A 20,184-nucleotide genomic window follows, 5' to 3' on the forward strand; every position below is an offset into this window, starting at 1 on the left:
ATCATCATCATCATCATCATCAGTATGTGGTTCTGTGTTCGCTATTGTAACGCTATCATCGGCACACAGGATTTTAGAATTTACCCGCATCGCTTGCGATTTAAAATTTTTTTTTTTTTTAATTTTTATCAGAAAGATATAAATTTTTAAGATATGTTAGTTACGAAAAAAATTTTTGAGAAAAAAACCTTACAGGTAAGGCCCATAACGAAAAAGGCGTTGCATTACCGAAAAATCTAAAAAAGAGGATTTATGCATGGGGATCATCAAAAAATGATTCGGATATGTCTTTTTTATTCATTCCCTTTAAATCAAGCTATAAACGAAAAAAATCCATTTACCTAAACTTTGAGGTTTTTTATATCATCATGGCGATTTTAAGTTTCTGAGTTCAAGTAAACTTTCTATAATATATTAATGTGCAATCTCCTACTTTGATTTTGAAAAAAAAACGTTACATAAAATTTTTTTAAAAACTTTTTTAAACTTATTTTTCTTGGTGGATGTAATATATATCATGTCGAATGTCCAAAAAACATTTACTTCGCTTTTAACATTATTTTTTTTGCGGGGAATTAGGGTTTTAAACAGTAGTTGTTGCAATACCGAAACTATCTAGGTTGCATTACCGAACTCACTTATTTTTTGATAATGGACGAATGGAAAAGGTTCGTTATTTCTAATTTACTGTTTAGGTTTAATTCCTTTTTTTTTCATTAATCAAACTCCTTTTATAAAATCTAAACTCCATCGTAAAAAAGCAGGAATGCTCCGCGGAATGGGTTTTTTTGGGTTAAAGAAATTGACTAATGGAAAAATGAAAACAGAAGAAATTAAAATATTTTTTTACATTTTACAATTGTTTATACTTTTTTTTCAAAAAATAAATCTCAAATAAATAAAAATAGTTTATTACACTAGTATCTATACCAAACCAATACGTTTTTTGAAAATCCTTCTGTGGGCGTTTTTCCAAAATAAACAAATTTAGCAATTTTAAGTTTATAATAAATTTAAATAAGTTTACAATGATCATTTCGTATTCTTACATACATACATGCATCTTGATACTAGTTTTGAATAAGAAAAATAAAGTTTAAGGCATTTTACTTTCTTACTTTTATTATTTGAGTTTGATTTCAATCAAGAGCGCGTTTAGGGTGAGAATCAAGGTAGTAAGCCCCATCCCCCACGTCACCCCACGCACACCTCTTGGGGATAAGCTATATATTTTTCAAAGGCGAGTATTAAGATATTTATTTATAACATCAATATAATATAGTGCAGAACTTACTAACTAGACTATTGTGTAAAGGTTATTGATTTATCTTAACTATAACAAAGTCTTAATTTCAATTAGCTTTTTAATTATTTTTTAACTCTCAGACCCTCCCTTGCTGCAAGGGCTGAACCAGCGTGTTTTTTGTTGGAGAGATAACTTCCATACATAGAACTCCAAACACTTATTTGTTTATACTTACGTCAATTAAAGATGCTTTGCAAAAAATTGCGATGATTAAATTACTAAAAGACATTACATCTTAAAATGGAAAACTAACATACTCAATTAATGTGAGAAAAAGTTCAACAATAAGAGATTTATTTTTCAAAAAGAAAAATACCAAGAAATGAATATCATGTTTTATAAAGTGAATTGGGATGAAATATTTGATAAAATAAATACAAACCAATGTTATAAATACTTTTTAAAAATTTATGAAAAAGCTTGCAAACAATATATTCCTCACCACTTCAAACCCACTAGTTCTATCCAAAATCCATGCATCAACATAAAAATCAAGAATCTAATTAGAAAAAAACGTAATCTATGGTGCAGAGTGCGTGCTACAAACTTCAAAAATACAAACCTAAATAATGAATACAAACTAGTTAATAAAATGATTAAAAAGCAAATTAAAAAATCTACTCTTGATCATGCAATAAACTTAGCAAAAGATGTAAAACATAACCCAAAACTCTTCTATGCATATGTGCAAAAAAATCAAACACATACAAAACTACAAGCACTTAAAACTAGTGACAATAAAATAATAACAGATAAAAAAGTCATTGCTAATCTACTAAATTGTAGTTTCCAATCAGTATTTGTCAAAGAAAATCAAGATCTACCACATTTCATCGATAAAACAATGCAATTGTTTGAATGTGACTGGGACCAAGAACTAAAAGAAGATATTGTACATAATTATTTATTAGAACTTAATGAAAACAAGTCACTTGGTTGTGATAACATCAGTCCCTATGTGCAAAAGCATTGTGCAGAAGGATTATCCAAACCTTTGTCATTAATACTCGATAGAAATCGATTCATTTAGGAGAGATGCCAGAATTATGGAAATCTGCAAACATTGCATCACTTTTTAAAAAAGGAGGCAAGGAAGATCCGCTCAACTACAGACCTATCTCTTTAGTATCAATACAATGTAAGATAATAGAGAAAATAATTAGAAAAAAGCTGATAATTTATATAACAGAAAACAATCTGTTAAAGCCTCAACAACATGGATTTGTACAAAATAAAGGATGCCTAACAAACCTTTTAGAAACTTTCGATATTATTACAACTGAAATTGAAGATGATTATCCAGTTGATATATTATTCCTAGATTTTGCGTTCGATAAGGTGCCCCACCATCGACTTATATATAAAATTTCTAACTATGGAATAAAAGGCAATATTTTAAATTGAATTAATTTTTTTTAAAAAAACAGAAAATAAAGAGTGGTAATAAGTGAAGCTGTATCAGATTGGTGAGAGATTTATAGCGGTGTGCCACAGGGTTCTGTATTGGGTCCTCTTCTCTTTCTTTTACATATCAATGATCTTCCCCAATGTATCTCTTCAATTACAAAACTATACGCTGATGATACTAAAGTCAAATGTATGGTTATTGGATTTTAACATAAGCAAATGCAGTGTTATGCACATTGGGAGAAAAAATATTAACTATAATTACACAATGAAACACGACAATCAAAGTTTTATTTTAAAAATGACAACATAATAATTAGACTTAGGTGTAATAGTTTCATCCAATAAGAAATGGAATCATCAGGTTCAAGCAGCTACAAGTAAAGCACAAAGAATCTTATGTTTAATAAGAAAAAGCTTTACTTATCTTAACACTGAATTGGTAGGGCAATTATGCACATCGCTGGTTAGACCACACCTGGAATTCGCAGTTCCAGTGTGGAGTCCAGGTAATAAAAACGATATCAATGACCTAGGAAAATTCAAAGACGAGCAACAAAGGTAGCACCTGAACTAAAACATCTAAGTTATACTGAAAAATTGGCAAAGTTGTGTCTCACAACTCTGGAAACAAGACGTACAAGAGATGATCTTATTGAGTTTTTCAAAATAACAACTGGTATTGATAAGATATTGTGGTATAAAGAGCTTTATAAAGCTTCTTCCCAAAGTCTAAGAGGTCATTCAATGAAATTTGAAAGAGAATTTGCAAAAACAACCATTAGACACAATTTTTTTACGAACAGAGTGATACCTCATTGGAATGCTTTACCTGAAAAAGTGGTTTCTGCAATGACAGTAAATTCTTTAAAAGGTAGACTAGATAAACATTTGTTAACGGCTGTTAAAGTATAAATTTTAAATTTTATGCTCGGCGACAATAGTCGTTACAGCACCTTTTATTACTATTAGAGCCCGATAAAAAAAATGCCTCCAAAAACACCCCTCCCCTGACCTCAAATGTGAAGGTAACAAACTACCATAATATTTTTTTTCTATTGTTAACTAAAAACATATTCATCAATCAATTTTAAATTATATGCAATAATCTCTTAGCGTTTAAAAATTATGTCCATAAAAAGTTTGAATCCCCCTCAATTTGAGAGGGTTACAATATTTATCAAGCTATAATTTTTGAACGCTAAAAGATTATTTCATGAAATTTCAAACTAATTGTTAAATTTGAAATTAGTTTAGAATAGTATAAAAAATATTTTGCAAACTAATTGCCCTCACAAATGGGGTAGGGGGGATAAATTTATTTGAGTATATTATTTATTTTTATTTTAGTATTTGCAAAGCATCGTTATTTAATGTAAGTATAACCTAGTATAAAAGTTATTTAAGTAAACCTGTAAGTATAAAAGTTATTTCAAACATAAAAAAAAAGCCAAGATCAGCCTCTGCCTTTGTTAGTGAATGATTAATCCCGCCCCGAATTAAAATCAAGAAACTGAAAAATATTATCTTTTTAAAAAATAATCATTTTCAGGATTTGCATTTTATTTTGATTTGAAAATTCAGAAACACAATTTCTATAATGACAAATATAATTACATAATACTAATTTTAGTATTATCTAAATCATTAATAATAATGAAGTTCTATTTGCAACTTAGGCAAGTAAGGTTTCCCTTGTAAAATAATCATTCGACGCTGGCTATCAGCTCTCTTTAAAAGGTTTTGCAGGAATGGAGATAACGCTTTAGGATCAAAGGTGCTTACGGATCAAGGGTGCAAGTGCTTCCATTTATCTCTTTAATATTTGTTGAATATAAGGAAATCGGCAAAATGCAAAGTACACACTAGTGAAATGCGAACTTTTGTGCAAACCAAAATATCATATTTTAAGGACCATGATTATTTTATTAATATAAGTTAAATTAATATGAATATATTGGTAATGTATGTTATTAAGTGTAAATGCATTTACTGACTATTAAAGAGAGCATGCAGGTAAATGTAAATACATCGACTGAGGGTTTTGGTTGGAGCAGCGTAGCCATGTTTATAGTTCCTGTTTATTGATAAAAATAATAAACATGACTAAAAAGCTGTTGCAACATGAAATACCTTTAGAATAATGGTCCGCAATTCAATTTCGCATTTTACTTTGTATTTATATTGAAGCACTTTTTGTAGTTAATGTATCAACTGTAGTTAATGTATGCGGTAGTGGTGTAGTGGTAAAGTGCTCGCTTCAGAAGCGAGACGTCCCTGGTAGTACCGCGCTCAACTTGTTTCTCCGCGCAGCGGCCTTGTTCGTCGAGGTTCGTGTTTCGGAGTTATAGAGTTGAGAGAGGGTTATAACCACTAATGAGTAGCCTCCTCATCTGTAGTGGCCTTCATGGCCTTGAGGAGGTGAATTACAAAAAAAAAAAAAAATTATATTTTACATTCATTTTCACCAACTTAAGGAAAATATGTTGTACCTAATATGAGGAGCCCAAATTTAATTTCTCTAAATGTTTCAGTATTTATTTGTTTGATTATTTTATTATTTTCTAAAGGTTTCAGTATTTTTATTTTTTTTCCAATAGTATATTGTAAGCTATATTTCTATGATGTAACCATGTCGAAATATTTTATCAGAAATTTAAATATCAAGTTTTATTTCAATTATAAAAACGAAATTTAATAATTTATAGGTTTTATTAATAATAATGTATTTCTAAAATTAAAATAAATTGAATACAACATTTTCTGCAAACATCAAGAACGTTAGCGTAACCATTTCTGCCACTAATCCTATCGGCTAAGTCAGTTTAGCTTTTTCAATCTTCTACATTAGTTTCGATATTGAAAATATAAATAAAATATAAAAAATTAATCTATATATATATATATATATATATATATATATATATATATATATATATATATATATGTATGTATATATGTATGTATGTATATATATATATATATATATATATATATATATATATATATATATATATATATATATATATATATATATATATATATTTGCTGAACATCCAAGTGGTACATCAATGATTATAGTCGGATCTGTTTTTAAACCCTTAGTACTTATAGATGAATTTGATTTGCCAATATCTTTAAAGGATTTCTGAAAAAAAAAAAAAAAAAAATATATATATATATATATATATATATATATATATATATATATATATATATATATAAATAAAATAAACATTTATTTTTCAAATTTAAAGAACACACATTTTATAATTTATTATTTAATATCTAAAACTATTTTATTGAATTCTTTAATAAATTTGACTTTAAAATTCTCACATTTAATAATTGATTTTCTGAATAAATTGATACTGAAAAATCTACATCTAAAAGATAAAAAAAAAATATAAAAACGTTATTCTTATTACATTAAAGCTAAATATATTTCAATTCTTTTACATTTTTTTAAATTTTGAAAGTATTGCTTTACAGCCCTTGGAATTAGGGTTGGCATTTGGCAATGCAAACCTAACTGCCGAACTTAGCGTTTGAGGTTGCCAAATATTTCCGAACGGTTTAGGTTTCTACTTTTTATGATGGAACTTGTCAATAAATGTTTTTGCTGACCTGATGATGACCTAAAACATATCAAGGTCTGCAATTTTTTGCCAACTTTATTTTTTTTTATTTTTAAGGGTTGGGTGTTTTATAATAATAAAAAATAACTTATTTCTATACCTTGTTGCTATAAACATTAAATAAAATATATATATTGATTGAATACCAGTGTTACAGTCTTACCAGTTTTACAAGTTGATTCTGGTGAGCTACAGAAACGCTTTTTATCTCTTAAAAAAAAATAAATAAATGTGTAGTAATAACTAATAATGGTAAATTAGTTGAAAGAATAATAATAAGAATAAAATAAAAATATAAAAGTTTGTATTGCCTTTCAGAAATAAAAGTACAGAGAGCTACTTCAGCCTAAATCGAGAATGCGCAAAAATATTATTAAAAATAGTTATGATATTAATAAAAGTTATTTTAAAAAATCCCTTATTTATATAATTATACAAATTAGTAATATTTAATTATATAAATAAGTCATATTTAATAATTTAAGTAATTAATTACTAGAATAAAAAATTGAAAAACAAAAGCTTTTAGATTACCTTTATTCTTGACACATTACTAGCTTTACCAAATATAAATACAATAGATTCAGGCACTAGAATTTTAAATACATAGTCACTCTCCTAAAAAGATCATTACTTAAAAAACAAAAATAATACTGGAAAGTTGAATATTATCCAAATAGATGATTTTAAGATGAAATAATTAGAAATAAATATATGAATAATATTTTAGATTATGATTACCTTCAAACTATTAAAAGCTAAAACAAAAGCTTTAAAAAGATCATGCAATTGATCTTCTGTCATTAGGCTAAGGAGATCTCTGTAACAAAAATTTTCTGAATAAATAAACGGAAATACAAAAACATGTTAAATAATCAAGAAAAAATAAAAATAAAAATAAAGCAAATGGAATAATAGAGTGTAAATTCCTATATTTTTATGTAATACAAACTTTTATCTTATCCATCAACAATAAACCAGTTATGTCTGTAACTGTATAACTGAACATCAAATACAAAAATACTATTTAAAGATTTAGCATTTAGTAAGTTTTATCTACTTTGACTAAAAGTCGATTTAAAAAAAAAACTATTTGACTTCAAGTATTGAAAATTGAATACTCAAAAACAAAATATTGCAAAAGACTTTATTTATATTAAAATATTACATGTCATTTTGTTTCCAAACTGATTTTTAAACAACTCCCAATAAATAAACAAATGCTAAAATATATTTTTAAGAACACAGTATTTAATGAACTCTAGGGACCTTCAAATTTGTTCAAAATAAACTCCCTTCATAATTGAATAGTAACTGGCAAAGGTGGGATTTGAATCTGCAATCCTGCTGCGACAGGCTATCCATCACAATAATAGCAGCACACTATACAACTGAGCTATCCCGACTCAATAGTATATTATATAAAAATGTATCTGTGAATTATAAATTTAAGTAAGATACTTACTTGACCAGAATAAATAGATTATAGCAACTGAGAAGTGCTATTTCAACATACATTTCTTTGAAAACAGATTCAATCTTATAAACATTTATTATATCCTTATTTTATTACAAACAGTTATAAAAAAAATATTACCACAAAATAAGGTAGACTGTATCGGGGTTCTCTCACATCTAGACTTGAAATTTAAAAAGAATTTCATGCAAGTTATTAGATTGTATTGCAACCTTACACCTGTGAATCTATCGAACATAAAAATTCTGATCCAAAAAAAAAAAATCTATTATTAAGTCATCATTTAGTAAAATCTTTACTTTTTGGCTTTATTTTGACTGCTAATTTTATGAGTTCAAGCTTAACGCCTTATTAAGACTATATTTATTGAACAACACTTTTATTTCTTATATATTTACACGTCAAAAATTGTATACAAATATGTGTATCAAAATTTATAAAATATATATAATTTTTAACATATATATAATTTATAACATATAATATACACAAATACGTGTATCAAAAATTATATACAAATATGAATAAACCGTATACCTGCTGTAACAAATGTATCCAAGTCTTCGATATCACTTGAACTACCTTGAAAGAATTATTAGACAAGTTTGAATTTTTGTTTTGTTTTAAACAGAAAACAGAAAAAGTGAAAAACAACAACTTTATATTTAGAGTATAAGCAGAGTGCTCAATGTTCTTAAAAGAACAGAGCAATTATAAATTAGTAGAAAATCACTTAACAAAAATTTATCTCATTGATAAATTTTTGTTAAGTGATTATAAAATTAACCACTGAGTATCATCAATAAAGACTCATCAGAAATGATGATTTTATGATGAATCTTCATTTATGAAACACAGTGTTAAATGAGATAAATTTTTGTTAAGTGATTTTCTACTAATTTATAATTGTTCTGTTCTTTTAAGAACATTGAGCACTCTACTTGTAGAATATATTTAAAAATTTTATAAATATATATATATATATATATATATATATATATATATATATATATACATATATATATACATATATAAATATATATATATATATATATATATATATATATATATATATATATATACATATATATATAAATATATATATATATATATATATATATATTTATGTATAAAATATTTTATGTATGTATATAATATTTTATTTAGTATTTAATGGCGATTCAACAAATTTATTGCCGGATTACGATCAAATATATTCTTAAAAAACAAAAAACTTATAAGGCTCTAACGTACGTTCCCGGAGTTGCAATAACGAACAACAAGTTGCAATAACGAACAAAATTGTTACAAAAACGAACATAGGCCGCGTCAGGTTGCATTAGCGAACAAAAATGTTCGGTAATGCAAATTTTGCGTTGCTATACCGAATATCCATATGATCATCATCATCATCATCATCATCATCATCATCATCATCATCATCATCATCATCATCATCGTTATCATTATCATCATCATCATCATCATCATCATCATCATCATCATCATCATCATCATCATCGTTATCATTATCATCATCATCATCATCATCATCATCATCATCATCATCATTATCATCATCAACTTATCATCATTGTCATCATCATCGTCATCATCATCATCATCATCATCAGGCTTGGCCAGGAAGGCGTGCGATTTCAAGTCTTTATATGACCACGCAAATAATATTTTGTTTTGATGATTTAACCACGATTTTAAACAAATGCGCTGAAATAATTAGTTTTTAATTACTTCGAAAATAAATAATTTCGACACAATGATCTTTACTAATGTTTTTTTATTAGCAAAACGCTTTTAAATAAAGTAGCTAATGATTTTAATTATCATTTTAAGTATCATTTTTTTATTTATATTATTTAATTATATAAGATTTTTTTTATAAGTAAAACAAAAGTAAAAATTAAAAAAAAAAAAACTTTTATAAGCGACGACTTTAAACAGCGAAGGTCTCTTTAAACTTTATATTAGAATCATTAAAGTTTTTGCTGAGAAGAAAAAAAAAGATAAATTTATTTGAAAGCCGTTTGAATTAAATAACTTTGATTTTTACGTTTTTATATTATTGAAACACATTTAAATAAAGTAACAAACCACTGCTAAAGATTTTTTATAAAAACATTAACCCTTTGAGCGCTTGATAAAATTCAAACGCCATTCAGAAAAATTCAACTAAAAAACCCGGCAAAAAACATAACAAAAAAACAAACAAGAAAACAACTGTTTTTGAACTTTATTTTTTTGTAGGTTATGGAACATTAAAAGTACTTCTAGCCATTTCAATCTCTCTTGATGTTCATCTATTAGAAATTACTTTCACTGGAAAATAATCTCCGACTAAACTTTCCACTATAGCCATCATAAAACCTATTCTTGACATTGGCTTATGTTCATTTGTATTGAGCTTATACAATAAATAGCTATTTAAAATTGTCCTACCAAATAGAGAAAAAGCAACTTTAGTTGTCGACTTTATTGTTTTACGCTCAGACAAGTACACATAGAGCTGTGCATCACCCAAATCTACACCGCCCATGGTTTTATTGTAAAGGGCAACAGCATTTGGCTTCATAACTATATTTCCTCTTCTGTTACGCATTTCAGTAAAACCTGCTTTAGCAACAGTAGATAGTAATATAGGCTTTTTTTTACCATCTTGGTATGCCACACACAACAAAGGACCTTTTCTACATTGGCAAACCTCCTTGTTTTTTAATTTTGATTTCTCAGATTTCTGGTAGGCCTTTCCTGTTGACTCTCACTGTGCCTGTTGCAGTAGTATGATGAGCATATAGATCTAATAGCAGTTGAGGAGAAGTATAATAATTGTCAATACCTAAGTGATGACCTAGATGGAGGAAATTAGTTTGGCGCAAAAGACGAAAAACTAAACTATAAGGTACCATACCATAGGCAATGGCAGCTACATCTGGGTCTTTTCCTCCTTTGTAAATTTCAAATTGACACAAATAACCATTGGTACTGTCTGAAACACACCATAACTTAATTCCAAACCAAGAATGATGTTTGTTTGGCATATATTGACGCAGATGTGGTGTCTTTCCTTTGTAGCCAACCATACTCTCATCTATAGAAATGTCTCTTTGTGGATAATAATAATAAAGAAATTTGTTGTTAAAATATTTAACTAAAAACTGAATTTTATAAATTTAATTGAGTGGTTGTTTATTTGGCACACGGATGTCTGAAAAATGAAGAAATTTAAGCAAAAGTTGAAACCGGTCACGATTGAAGTGGGTAACAAACCAGGGAGTAGCACAAGGATGACTTATATCCCAGTTCAGTTTAGGGTTAGCTTTTTTGATGAGACCTTTTGATGTTAATTGCGACTCCAAGGAAAGCTCTTATCTCTAAAAGATTGGTCTTTCCCTGTTTAATTCATCCATGACCTCTTGATGTTGGATGGGACCTCAAATGTTGTTGATTATTTTGAATCCATGTATCAGAGTAATTATTAGTAAAATTTACTATATTTTGCAAAAATTCATGAGTAAAAAACAAGTCAAGATATTCAATAGGCTTAGACTCTGGTGAAATTGAGTGCTTGGGTCCTGATTCACCAGTAAAGTGAACAACATCAGGACCATGGTCATCTCCTAGAACAAATACCCAATCATCTAAAACATTGCCATCAACATCATCTACATCAACATCGCCATCAGAACTGAAGTCTACATAAAAATTAAAATAAAAACTCCAAATTATCATACTAGTTGATATATTTGTATTAAATAATATTGTATAAAATTTTTAAATTAAAGTTATCGTGCCTTCATCAAACAAACTGTCATCGCTGGAACTTAAAAATTCTTCGCTGGTACAACTTATAACATCCATACAACTTTCTTCACTGTTGCTCATTTTTAATGCCAAATATATAAAGACAATATACCAAAAGATAAAAAAAAAAGTGCTCTATTCAATACTACCATTTTTAATGAACAAATAGCGGTATTTTGCTGTAAAAAGTCATAGTTTCAAAGACCACTTTTAAAGCCACGATCGTGGCTCTTCGAGCTCTGACGGTATAGCCACGATCATGGCTCGTCGCGCTCTAAGGGTTAATGAATAATATGTGTTTTTTTATATTTATCTAAGGGTTAATGAATAATATGTGTTTTTTTATATTTATTTTTTATTATAAATGTTTTTAAATAAAAAAAAATTAAAACAATTTTTTAAATAAACGATTTAATTATTTTTACTTTTTTTACTTTTTGTGCGAAGAATTTTTAAGAATCTTTTTTTAAACTTTTAAATGTACGCATTTATTAAACAATTGTCAGTTGTAAGTTGTTATTTTATTTAAAAAGGGTTTCGCATAATATGAATTTATAAAAACATTAGTAAAGATAAACGATTCAAAGTTATTTATTCCAAACATAATTTAGATAATCTTATCGTTATAGTTTATTATTTATTTTAGTTAAGTTTTAATTTTATATTTGCTGTTTTAGTTTTAGTAAAGTTATTTTTATTTTGTTTTTTACTATTTTTTTTTATGAAGATTTATTTGCTTCTTTGACGAAGTTTCTTTATAGCTGAGTTAAGATTTTTATAGCGCGTTTCTAAAACGCATACAAATTTTTAAAACTTATTAACAGCCGTGGTCAAGTTACATAAAATCAAATAGTATTTGCGTGGTCATATTATGACGTGAAATCGCACGCCTTCCTGGCCAAGCCTGCATCATCATCATTGTCATCATCATTTAAAGAAATTAATGGTAGTTATGTAAAGTTGAATATAATACTCCTAATAAACTTCTTAAAGTTAATTATTGTTATTATTTCTATATATACCATGGTTATTACTTATATTTATTACTATCTATAATTAAATATGAGAACCAACTTAGAAAACATGAAATCATCATTCTTAACATTTTTTAAATAATTGTAGTTACACAATCAAGTATGTTATACAATCTGCTGTCTAGTTTTAAACAATATAATCATTTTTTTTGAACTGCATTTATCTGCTTGAGGCCTGGTGATAAATTCAACCTTTACTTAATCTTATAACTTTTCTTATTTAAACTTCCTTCTTGTTTAAAGCTAATGCACAACTATACAGGTTTGGTTGGGAAGCAGGTCCCAGTTTATTTCTGAATACACAAACCATATTTAGTCGCAACAACTTGGCCATGGCTTTTTAGATGTTTTGAGAATATTTCAAAAATGCGCAAAAAAATCTTAACTTGACTGACGTGAGAAAATTACAAAAAAAATTTATATATATATAAAAATGTGTATATATATATATATATATATACACATATATATATATATATACACATATATATATATATATACATATATATATATATATATATATATATATATATATATATATATATATATATATATATATATATATATATATATATATTTATTTATATATATTTAAACAACTTTAAAAAGTATTCTACACAATAGAGTGCTCAATGTTCTTAAAAGAAAAGAGCAATTATATATTAGCAGAAAAAAAAACAGTGTAAAATAAAAAAAATTTTTTACAAAAATTTTTTTCATTTTACACTGTGTTTTATCAACATAGATTTATCAAAAATGAATGATCAAATTAATAAAACTTCAATTTATACCAAAAATTAAATTACAGGAAGTTGCAAATGTCTTAAATACTGTAAAAATTCACACATTTGTGGAATTTGCTGACACTATCATAAAAAGAATTCTTTAGAAATGATTACTTATGCTTTTTTTTAAATGTTTTTTAAAAAAAGGGTATTTAATGTAAATATTATTTGAACTCATTTATTTTTATAGTTTTTTAGGAGAAACTTATTTGCGTGCCTACATTTAGAAATTAATTCCGATTTTTTGTTTAATAAGCATTCTTGATTTGCATGTGTAATTATTTCAAATTTTTCTTGAAGGCATAGTATGCATTTTTTGGAAATATTGTTATATGCAGGTGCTTTTTTAAGGATGGACCAATTCAGTATAAAATCATCAATATTTTTTTTTTTTAATTCAAAATACATATTTGACACTATGGTGTCTTCTGAATACTTTTTATTTTTGAAAGATTGCTTATGATTGGCAAAACGTTTTTTCCATTCACCCTCTGTTATGCCAATATATTGTTTATCAGGTACATTCTAAGAGGAAACAACCTATTTATATACCACATTTTTTGATAAACAACTTCCACTCATTGGACAATTATATATTTGTATGTTTGTGTTTTTTAAGGACCACTGGCGCAGTACGAGTTCATCTGTAAGTTACTTTATATAAATATATATTTGTGTTTTGTCGAACCTCTGGCATGGTTTTTATCTACTCATAATTTACTAATTATGTTTGTGTTCAGTCGTATGTTTTTAAATTCATATAATTTGCCAAACTTTATATAATTTTTAATAAAACTTTCTCAACATAATTAAAAAAAAAACAAAAACTAAACAATTACAAAACAACTAAACTTTTGTAATTACTGTTTTGTTTTAAATATATACAAGAAAAATATTTTTTTTTAATTTATAGAACTAAAATAACTGGTGAACTGTGTCAAGCTAACCTGAGACACTTCTTGCAGAAAAAAAATGTCAGTATCCTTACTTATGCTTTTATATTTCTTAATATTAATTTTCTGACTAGATGACATAGCATAAATAAGAAGTAGACAACAAAAAATCATATCACTCAGCTGATATTCTGTCATGTTGATTTGAAATGCTATCACTTAGCAGATTTTTCTAAATTCTTTATAGCCTATCTTCTGAGATATGAGAGTTAGTAAACTGGGAAAATCCATTTTTCCAGTTTAGCACTTGGGAAAATCCATTTTTCCAGTTTAGCACTTGGGAAAATCCATTTTTCCAGCTTAGCAACATTTTAGATTGTTTTCTTGCAATAGTAAATAGGCATTTGTTCAAAAGAAAGTTGTTCTTTTAAAAAAGATGAAAAAAAAATAAATACAACTAGATATAGCAGCTACAAAAGAAGATGAAAATCATAGATTAGAATGAGGCTTGACTTAAGCGACAAGACGGAATAAAAGTTTATAAAGCAACTTAACAATTGGCAGACAACTTAAAAGATTGCATATTATATGAATCAGGAAAGCAAGATATAGGAAGCAAATTTTTAAAGAATTGATGTTAAAGGAAAAAAACTAGACGAATTAGAGTACTTAGGAACAGTCACAGAAAAAGGATGAGACTTTATTGAATGACGAGTAACACAAGATTTAATTTTAGTAGTTGGCACAAGAGAAGCTAGCTCTTTAGAGCAGTGTCCATTATAGTATTTATAGAATAGATAAAGAGAAGCAACATTACAAAGATGTGATAATAGTTGGAGGTTGGCTGCAAGAGCAGGTCCAACTATGTTTACAATGCATTTTTGCACCTTGTCTAAAAGAGAAAGGGCATCATCGAAAGATGTGCCTCATACAAGGACGGATTTAAGATTTATAGAGATAAAGAATAAAATCCAGTGAGTAAGTCTCGAGCACGATAAAGAGATGCAACCTTAACAGATGCTAATTTTTCAATGGATTTTATATATGGTTTCCAAGAAAATTCATTTGATTCATTGAGTACATTACCATTCATAAATATAGGAAGATCTAAGTTATTGGCTGAAAAAATTGGGTTTTATCCGAATTAAAGTTCACCAGCCACTGTGAGCCCCGTGCTGTAACAAAAGTGAGATCCTTTTCAGGCTCAAATGCCTCCACCAAGCAATCAGAGAGTGTTGGCTTCTTATTAAGACAAAACAAATGGTAGTATCATCAGCAAACAATGCCACCTTAAATGTGAGAATATCTGGAAGATCATTAATGTAAATTAAAAATATTATAAGGCCAAAGACAGAGCCTTGAGGAACCTCTGAAGTTACAGAATATGAAAAAGAGTGCTGTCCTTCGAGGACAACTTTTATACTAGGATTGGAAAAGAAGGATTCAATAATCTTAAAGAAGTTACCTGATAAACCGTAAGAAGAAAGCTTATGGAGAAGAACAACAAGCCAAACTTTATCAAAAGCTTTAGAAATGTCAAGAGCGACAAAAACCTATCGGTTATTACTGTTAGCAATTCAGCTGTAGAACAAAATCGAAAACCATATTGATAATCAGAAAGTAAGTTATTAGATTCAAGATGAGAGATTAAGTGTTTGTTATTTAAAGATTCAAATATCTTGCTTATGATAGGAAGAAGACTAATAAGATGATAGCAAGACGAGTCAGAGTTTTTGAAAATAGGAATAACAGATGCCGCTTTCCAGCAGGTCGGAAAACAAGACTCTGATTAGCACTTGTTAAATAGTTTTGAAAGTATAGAGGACTGCTCCGGAAAACACTTCTGCAAGACTATGATAGGTATCGTGTCCGGACCACAAGTTGTAGAAGAGTCTAAGCAGGAAATCACTTTAGATACAGAAGTTGGAGTGATACGAATGTCAAGCAATGGATCAACCTGTTTGGCAGCTATATCAGGTAGAACGTAACTAGTGGAATCAAGAGATGATATTGATGAAAAGTTCTTAGCAAACAATTCAACTTTGTCTTTAGGTGAGGTGACAAAATCTGAACCATACAAGAGAGGTGGAATAACAGGTTTGCCCTTATTTTTGATACTGTTCAGGATTCTATAGAAGTCACTAAAGCCTAATTTTTGAGATGAAATATGAGATTTCATGACCTGAGAATAGTGGGCTATGGTGTTTGAAAAAAATTTTTTCAAATAGTTTCTAGCAATAGTAAACATTTTAAAAACATTTTTTGGAGAAGTGTTTTACTGATAGATATGAAAGTAATGGTTTTGATTAGAAATTGCAGCAGCACAATGTGAGGAAAGCCATGGAGAAGAGTGAGGCTAAAAATGGTCGAGAGGGAATAAAAGATTCAATGCCAGCCTGAATCCAAGAAGATATGTAAGAGCGTTTGTCAGAAGGAAGATGAAAGATTTCTACTGAAGGGCCTTCACAAAGAAAATTACAGAAAGTGTCCCGTCAGCTTTAAGGTAGTTTTAAGAAATACAATGATAGGGGGATTATGATGATGAAAAAGAATGAGATAATAGTTTTAGAGAGATCTAACTGTGATCAGAAGCAACAAGACATAAGTCGAGTAGAGAATGTAAATGATTTAGGTTATCCAGAAAGTGATTTGGAAAGTTGACTGCTTGAGTTAGGGATTGAGAAAAGCAAAAGTTGTGGGCCTTAATGCCTGCAGAGTCACTGTGTCTAGAGCCAAGCCATTCAGTGTGATGAGCATTAAAGTCATCGACAACAACAACAACATTAGCTGATGGATAAAGAGAGAGGACTTGGTCAATATGATCAGAAAAAATATCAAAAAGAATATAATCATATAAGGAGAAAAGCACATAAAAGAATAGCCTGTGGATTCACATTGGACCCTAGTTTCCCGACAAATAGGTGAATTGTTACGAATGTAAATGCCAAGATCAAGCACATGACTATTGGAGTCAACGAATTAAAGGAAAATAACTATCAATTTTAAGATCACAAGATGAGAGAGATGAACTCAAATTCTCACAAAGAACAAGCAAGTCTGGTGAACTTTGCAAGAGATAAGACTCAATAGAAGAAAAGTTACTTTGAAGACCATGAATATAAGTAAATGATAGGTTTAGAGAACTTGGTTATGACGATGGTTTTTTATGTTTTATAGTTTTTGGTATTTAGTCATTTTTGGATTAGTTAAAGAAACTTTATTACTTTTTCACCTCTTCATGCAAACAAAGCAAACTGAAACTCAATTGTTAACAATCATTCTGGAAAATAGTAAATGTCAAGTTTTTTAAACAAAATAAATATAATAATTACCTTTGTTGGCAGAAAATCTAGTAGAACTCTCTGGTAAATTTGAAGTTTCTAAATGATATATTAAAGTAATTACCTAAAATAAAAACATTTCACAAAATAAAAAAAAAATAATAAACAGAGACTGTCGTGGGTGCCTATGAGTATCATCTAAAACATTAAGGTCAAATTTCAGATACAGAAGGTATAAAAAGAAAAGGTATTAAAAAAATTAATGCGAAGGTTGTGCTGAGAAAATAAGAAAAAAGAAAGGAAAATCAAAGAAAAAATAAAATAAATTTCTCCAAGGAAGAATAAAATTCTCCAAGAAATTTCAACTTGTTAGTTAATAATAACCAATACTATTTAAATAACATAAGTTATAGTTTTGAACGAAATAATTGTAATATTGAAATCTAAAAAACATTAATGCGAAGGTTGTGCTGAGAAATTAAGAAAAAAAAAAAAAGATAAGAATTAAGAAAATAAAATGAAAAAAAAAATTTCTTGATAAATAAATATTTATCTTGATAAAGATAAATATTTAAACCTAGTTTTAATTCCTGGTGACAAAAATTTGACACAAAATAAACACAAGAAGTAATAGTACAAAAAAAAGTTTAATAAATAAAAACTTTGTAAAAAATAGTTAGCAATATATTAGTCTTTTACTTCTCGCCATTACGAAGTACAAACTTTTTTGTATAGAAGATTGCACATGCCTTATACAAGATTTTTATCAACTTTTTTTAAACAAGGATGAATTCTTTTTTGCAGCTGATCTTCATTTTTAATTTCTCAATTATTTGTATACATTTTTTATAGCATTTGAGGATTGACCAGAAATCTTCTATAGGTTGTAATTGTGGCCAAATGCTGGATTATCAACTTTTGTTACATATTACAGATATTTTTCTCATCAAATTAGTCACACTTTTAGCATAGTGTGAAGAGGCCAAGTCGGGCCATAATACATAATTACTATCACTGAGACATTTTTTGATAAAAGAAATCAGTCTTTTGATGATACAATCATTTTTGTACACTTTTGATTAATTGCTAATGTCATAGGAACAATAAATGGTTTTGATATTTCATGAGAGGATATGGTAATCCACACAAGAACTTTTTTTTTTTAATTTGCTTTTGTGATTACATTTTACATTTTTTGGCAGCCATTACACCTGAGTTAATAACGAGAAAGTGTCGCAACACATTTTTTTAGAAGAAAATGTGAACGAAAGTGTATGCAAATATCTTACTTATGTAAACTTCAAATTATGTAATGTTAAAAACAATATCAAATTTTACTTAAAAATTACTTTTACTTAAAAATTGTATTGCGGCAATATCTCTTTAATTTTTAATAAAATTCAAATTTGCCATTTTATAAAGTTATAGTCTTTTATTTTATATTTAATGTAAAAAACTAATTGTGCATCTTTATTTTGAGTAACGAATAATGTTTAATAACTTCTTATTGTAAAATCATAAACTTCTATAAAAAAACCGCGATGGTTTTATTAACTTTTTTTCTTTTTTAAGAATAAGTTTAAAAAAATTTTTTTTTTCAACATTCACTACTGGACCCAACAGATAAAAAGCCAACACTCTCTGATTGCTTGGTGGGGGCATTTAAGCCTGAAAAAGATCTCACTTTTGCTACAGCATGGGGCTCACAGTGGCTGGTGAAATTTAATTTCTTAATTCTTAGGAATTTTTTTTATTCTTAATAAACTTAATTAATTCTTCTGATTCTGGACTTTCTCATTTGTCTCTAACTTTTTATTAAATTTTTTTTTCACACCATCCACTGCTTATTAGGACCTCGCCACATTAATTACTTTTGAAGAAAACAAAAGTTTGAATGTAAAATCTTTTTTCCTATAAGTATGAAAGTTGTCTCTTTAATGCGTGTTTAACATGTAGACTTAACTAATAACCTAATCATATTATAAAATAAAATTATCTCTATCTTGACTTTTGCGCAAAAAATTTCTTGCAATGTTTTGATGTTTTTAGAAAATTCAAGCTTTTTGAAAAATTCTCTCTCCTTCGTTTGTTATAGTATATAATATATTTATATATGTTATGTAAATTGAATTTATAGAAGTTTTTAAATGTTTTATTTTCCTTATTATCAGTAACAAAGCATTCAAATTTATGTGTTAAAGATTCTATTGCTTCTCTTTTTATCTAAGTCTTTAGTAGAATATCTTTTATCTATTTTTATAGGATAATATCAGAAACACTTTATCAATGAGCGCGATTATGAGGGCTCGGCATAAAGTCCTCAAGAGCGATAGTCAGAGTCGGAAATTAGTTGCCATAGCGCCAGCAATAAATTATGAACGCAATTCAGGGTTCTAGCCAGGAAAATATTTTATACCACGTTTTTATGATATTGGGAATTTTTATCATTATTGTTCCCCAAAATATTTGTAATTTTCATTGAAATTTTACTTTTACCTCTAAAAAAAAAAAGGTCATTGAATTTTGGGAACTTAAACCCATTGG

The 20,184-nt window shown here is 27.7% G+C and overlaps 2 protein-coding genes across 2 annotated transcripts in view; both read right to left on the reverse strand.

Annotated features, from left to right (window-relative positions):
* The window catches only part of LOC136075871 (NACHT, LRR and PYD domains-containing protein 3-like), a 42,609-nt gene that overhangs the window by 6,676 nt on the left and 15,749 nt on the right, over positions 1–20,184 (reverse strand). Inside the window, exon 3 of the mRNA XM_065789310.1 lies at positions 17,692–17,739. Within this exon, the coding sequence (XP_065645382.1) occupies positions 17,692–17,739 (48 nt within the window). The remainder of the gene's footprint in view (positions 1–17,691; positions 17,740–20,184) is intronic.
* Positions 6,563–7,937, reverse strand: LOC136076762 (uncharacterized). The gene is made up of 4 exons (XM_065790206.1): positions 7,817–7,937; positions 7,093–7,171; positions 6,886–6,969; positions 6,563–6,697 (listed from the first exon to the last, which is right to left on the reverse strand). The coding sequence occupies exons 1-4, from the start codon at positions 7,867–7,869 to the stop codon at positions 6,563–6,565; spliced, it is 351 nt and encodes a 116-aa protein (XP_065646278.1). The 5' UTR covers positions 7,870–7,937.

The sequence above is a fragment of the Hydra vulgaris genome, chromosome 02, assembly GCF_038396675.1.
Source record: "Hydra vulgaris chromosome 02, alternate assembly HydraT2T_AEP".
NCBI classification, from domain to species: domain Eukaryota; kingdom Metazoa; phylum Cnidaria; class Hydrozoa; order Anthoathecata; family Hydridae; genus Hydra; species Hydra vulgaris.

Excerpts from the sequence above, each read along its gene's own strand:
- LOC136076762 (XM_065790206.1), bottom strand. The coding sequence starts at position 7,869 with ATGTATGTTGAAATAGCACTTCTCAGTTGCTATAATCTATTTATTCTG. Across the intron at positions 7,172-7,816 it reads AATCTATTTATTCTGGTCAA|AGATCTCCTTAGCCTAATGA; the intron begins GTAAGTATCTTA and ends TTTTTGTTACAG. Across the intron at positions 6,970-7,092 it reads TAGCTTTTAATAGTTTGAAG|GAGAGTGACTATGTATTTAA; the intron begins GTAATCATAATC and ends TGATCTTTTTAG.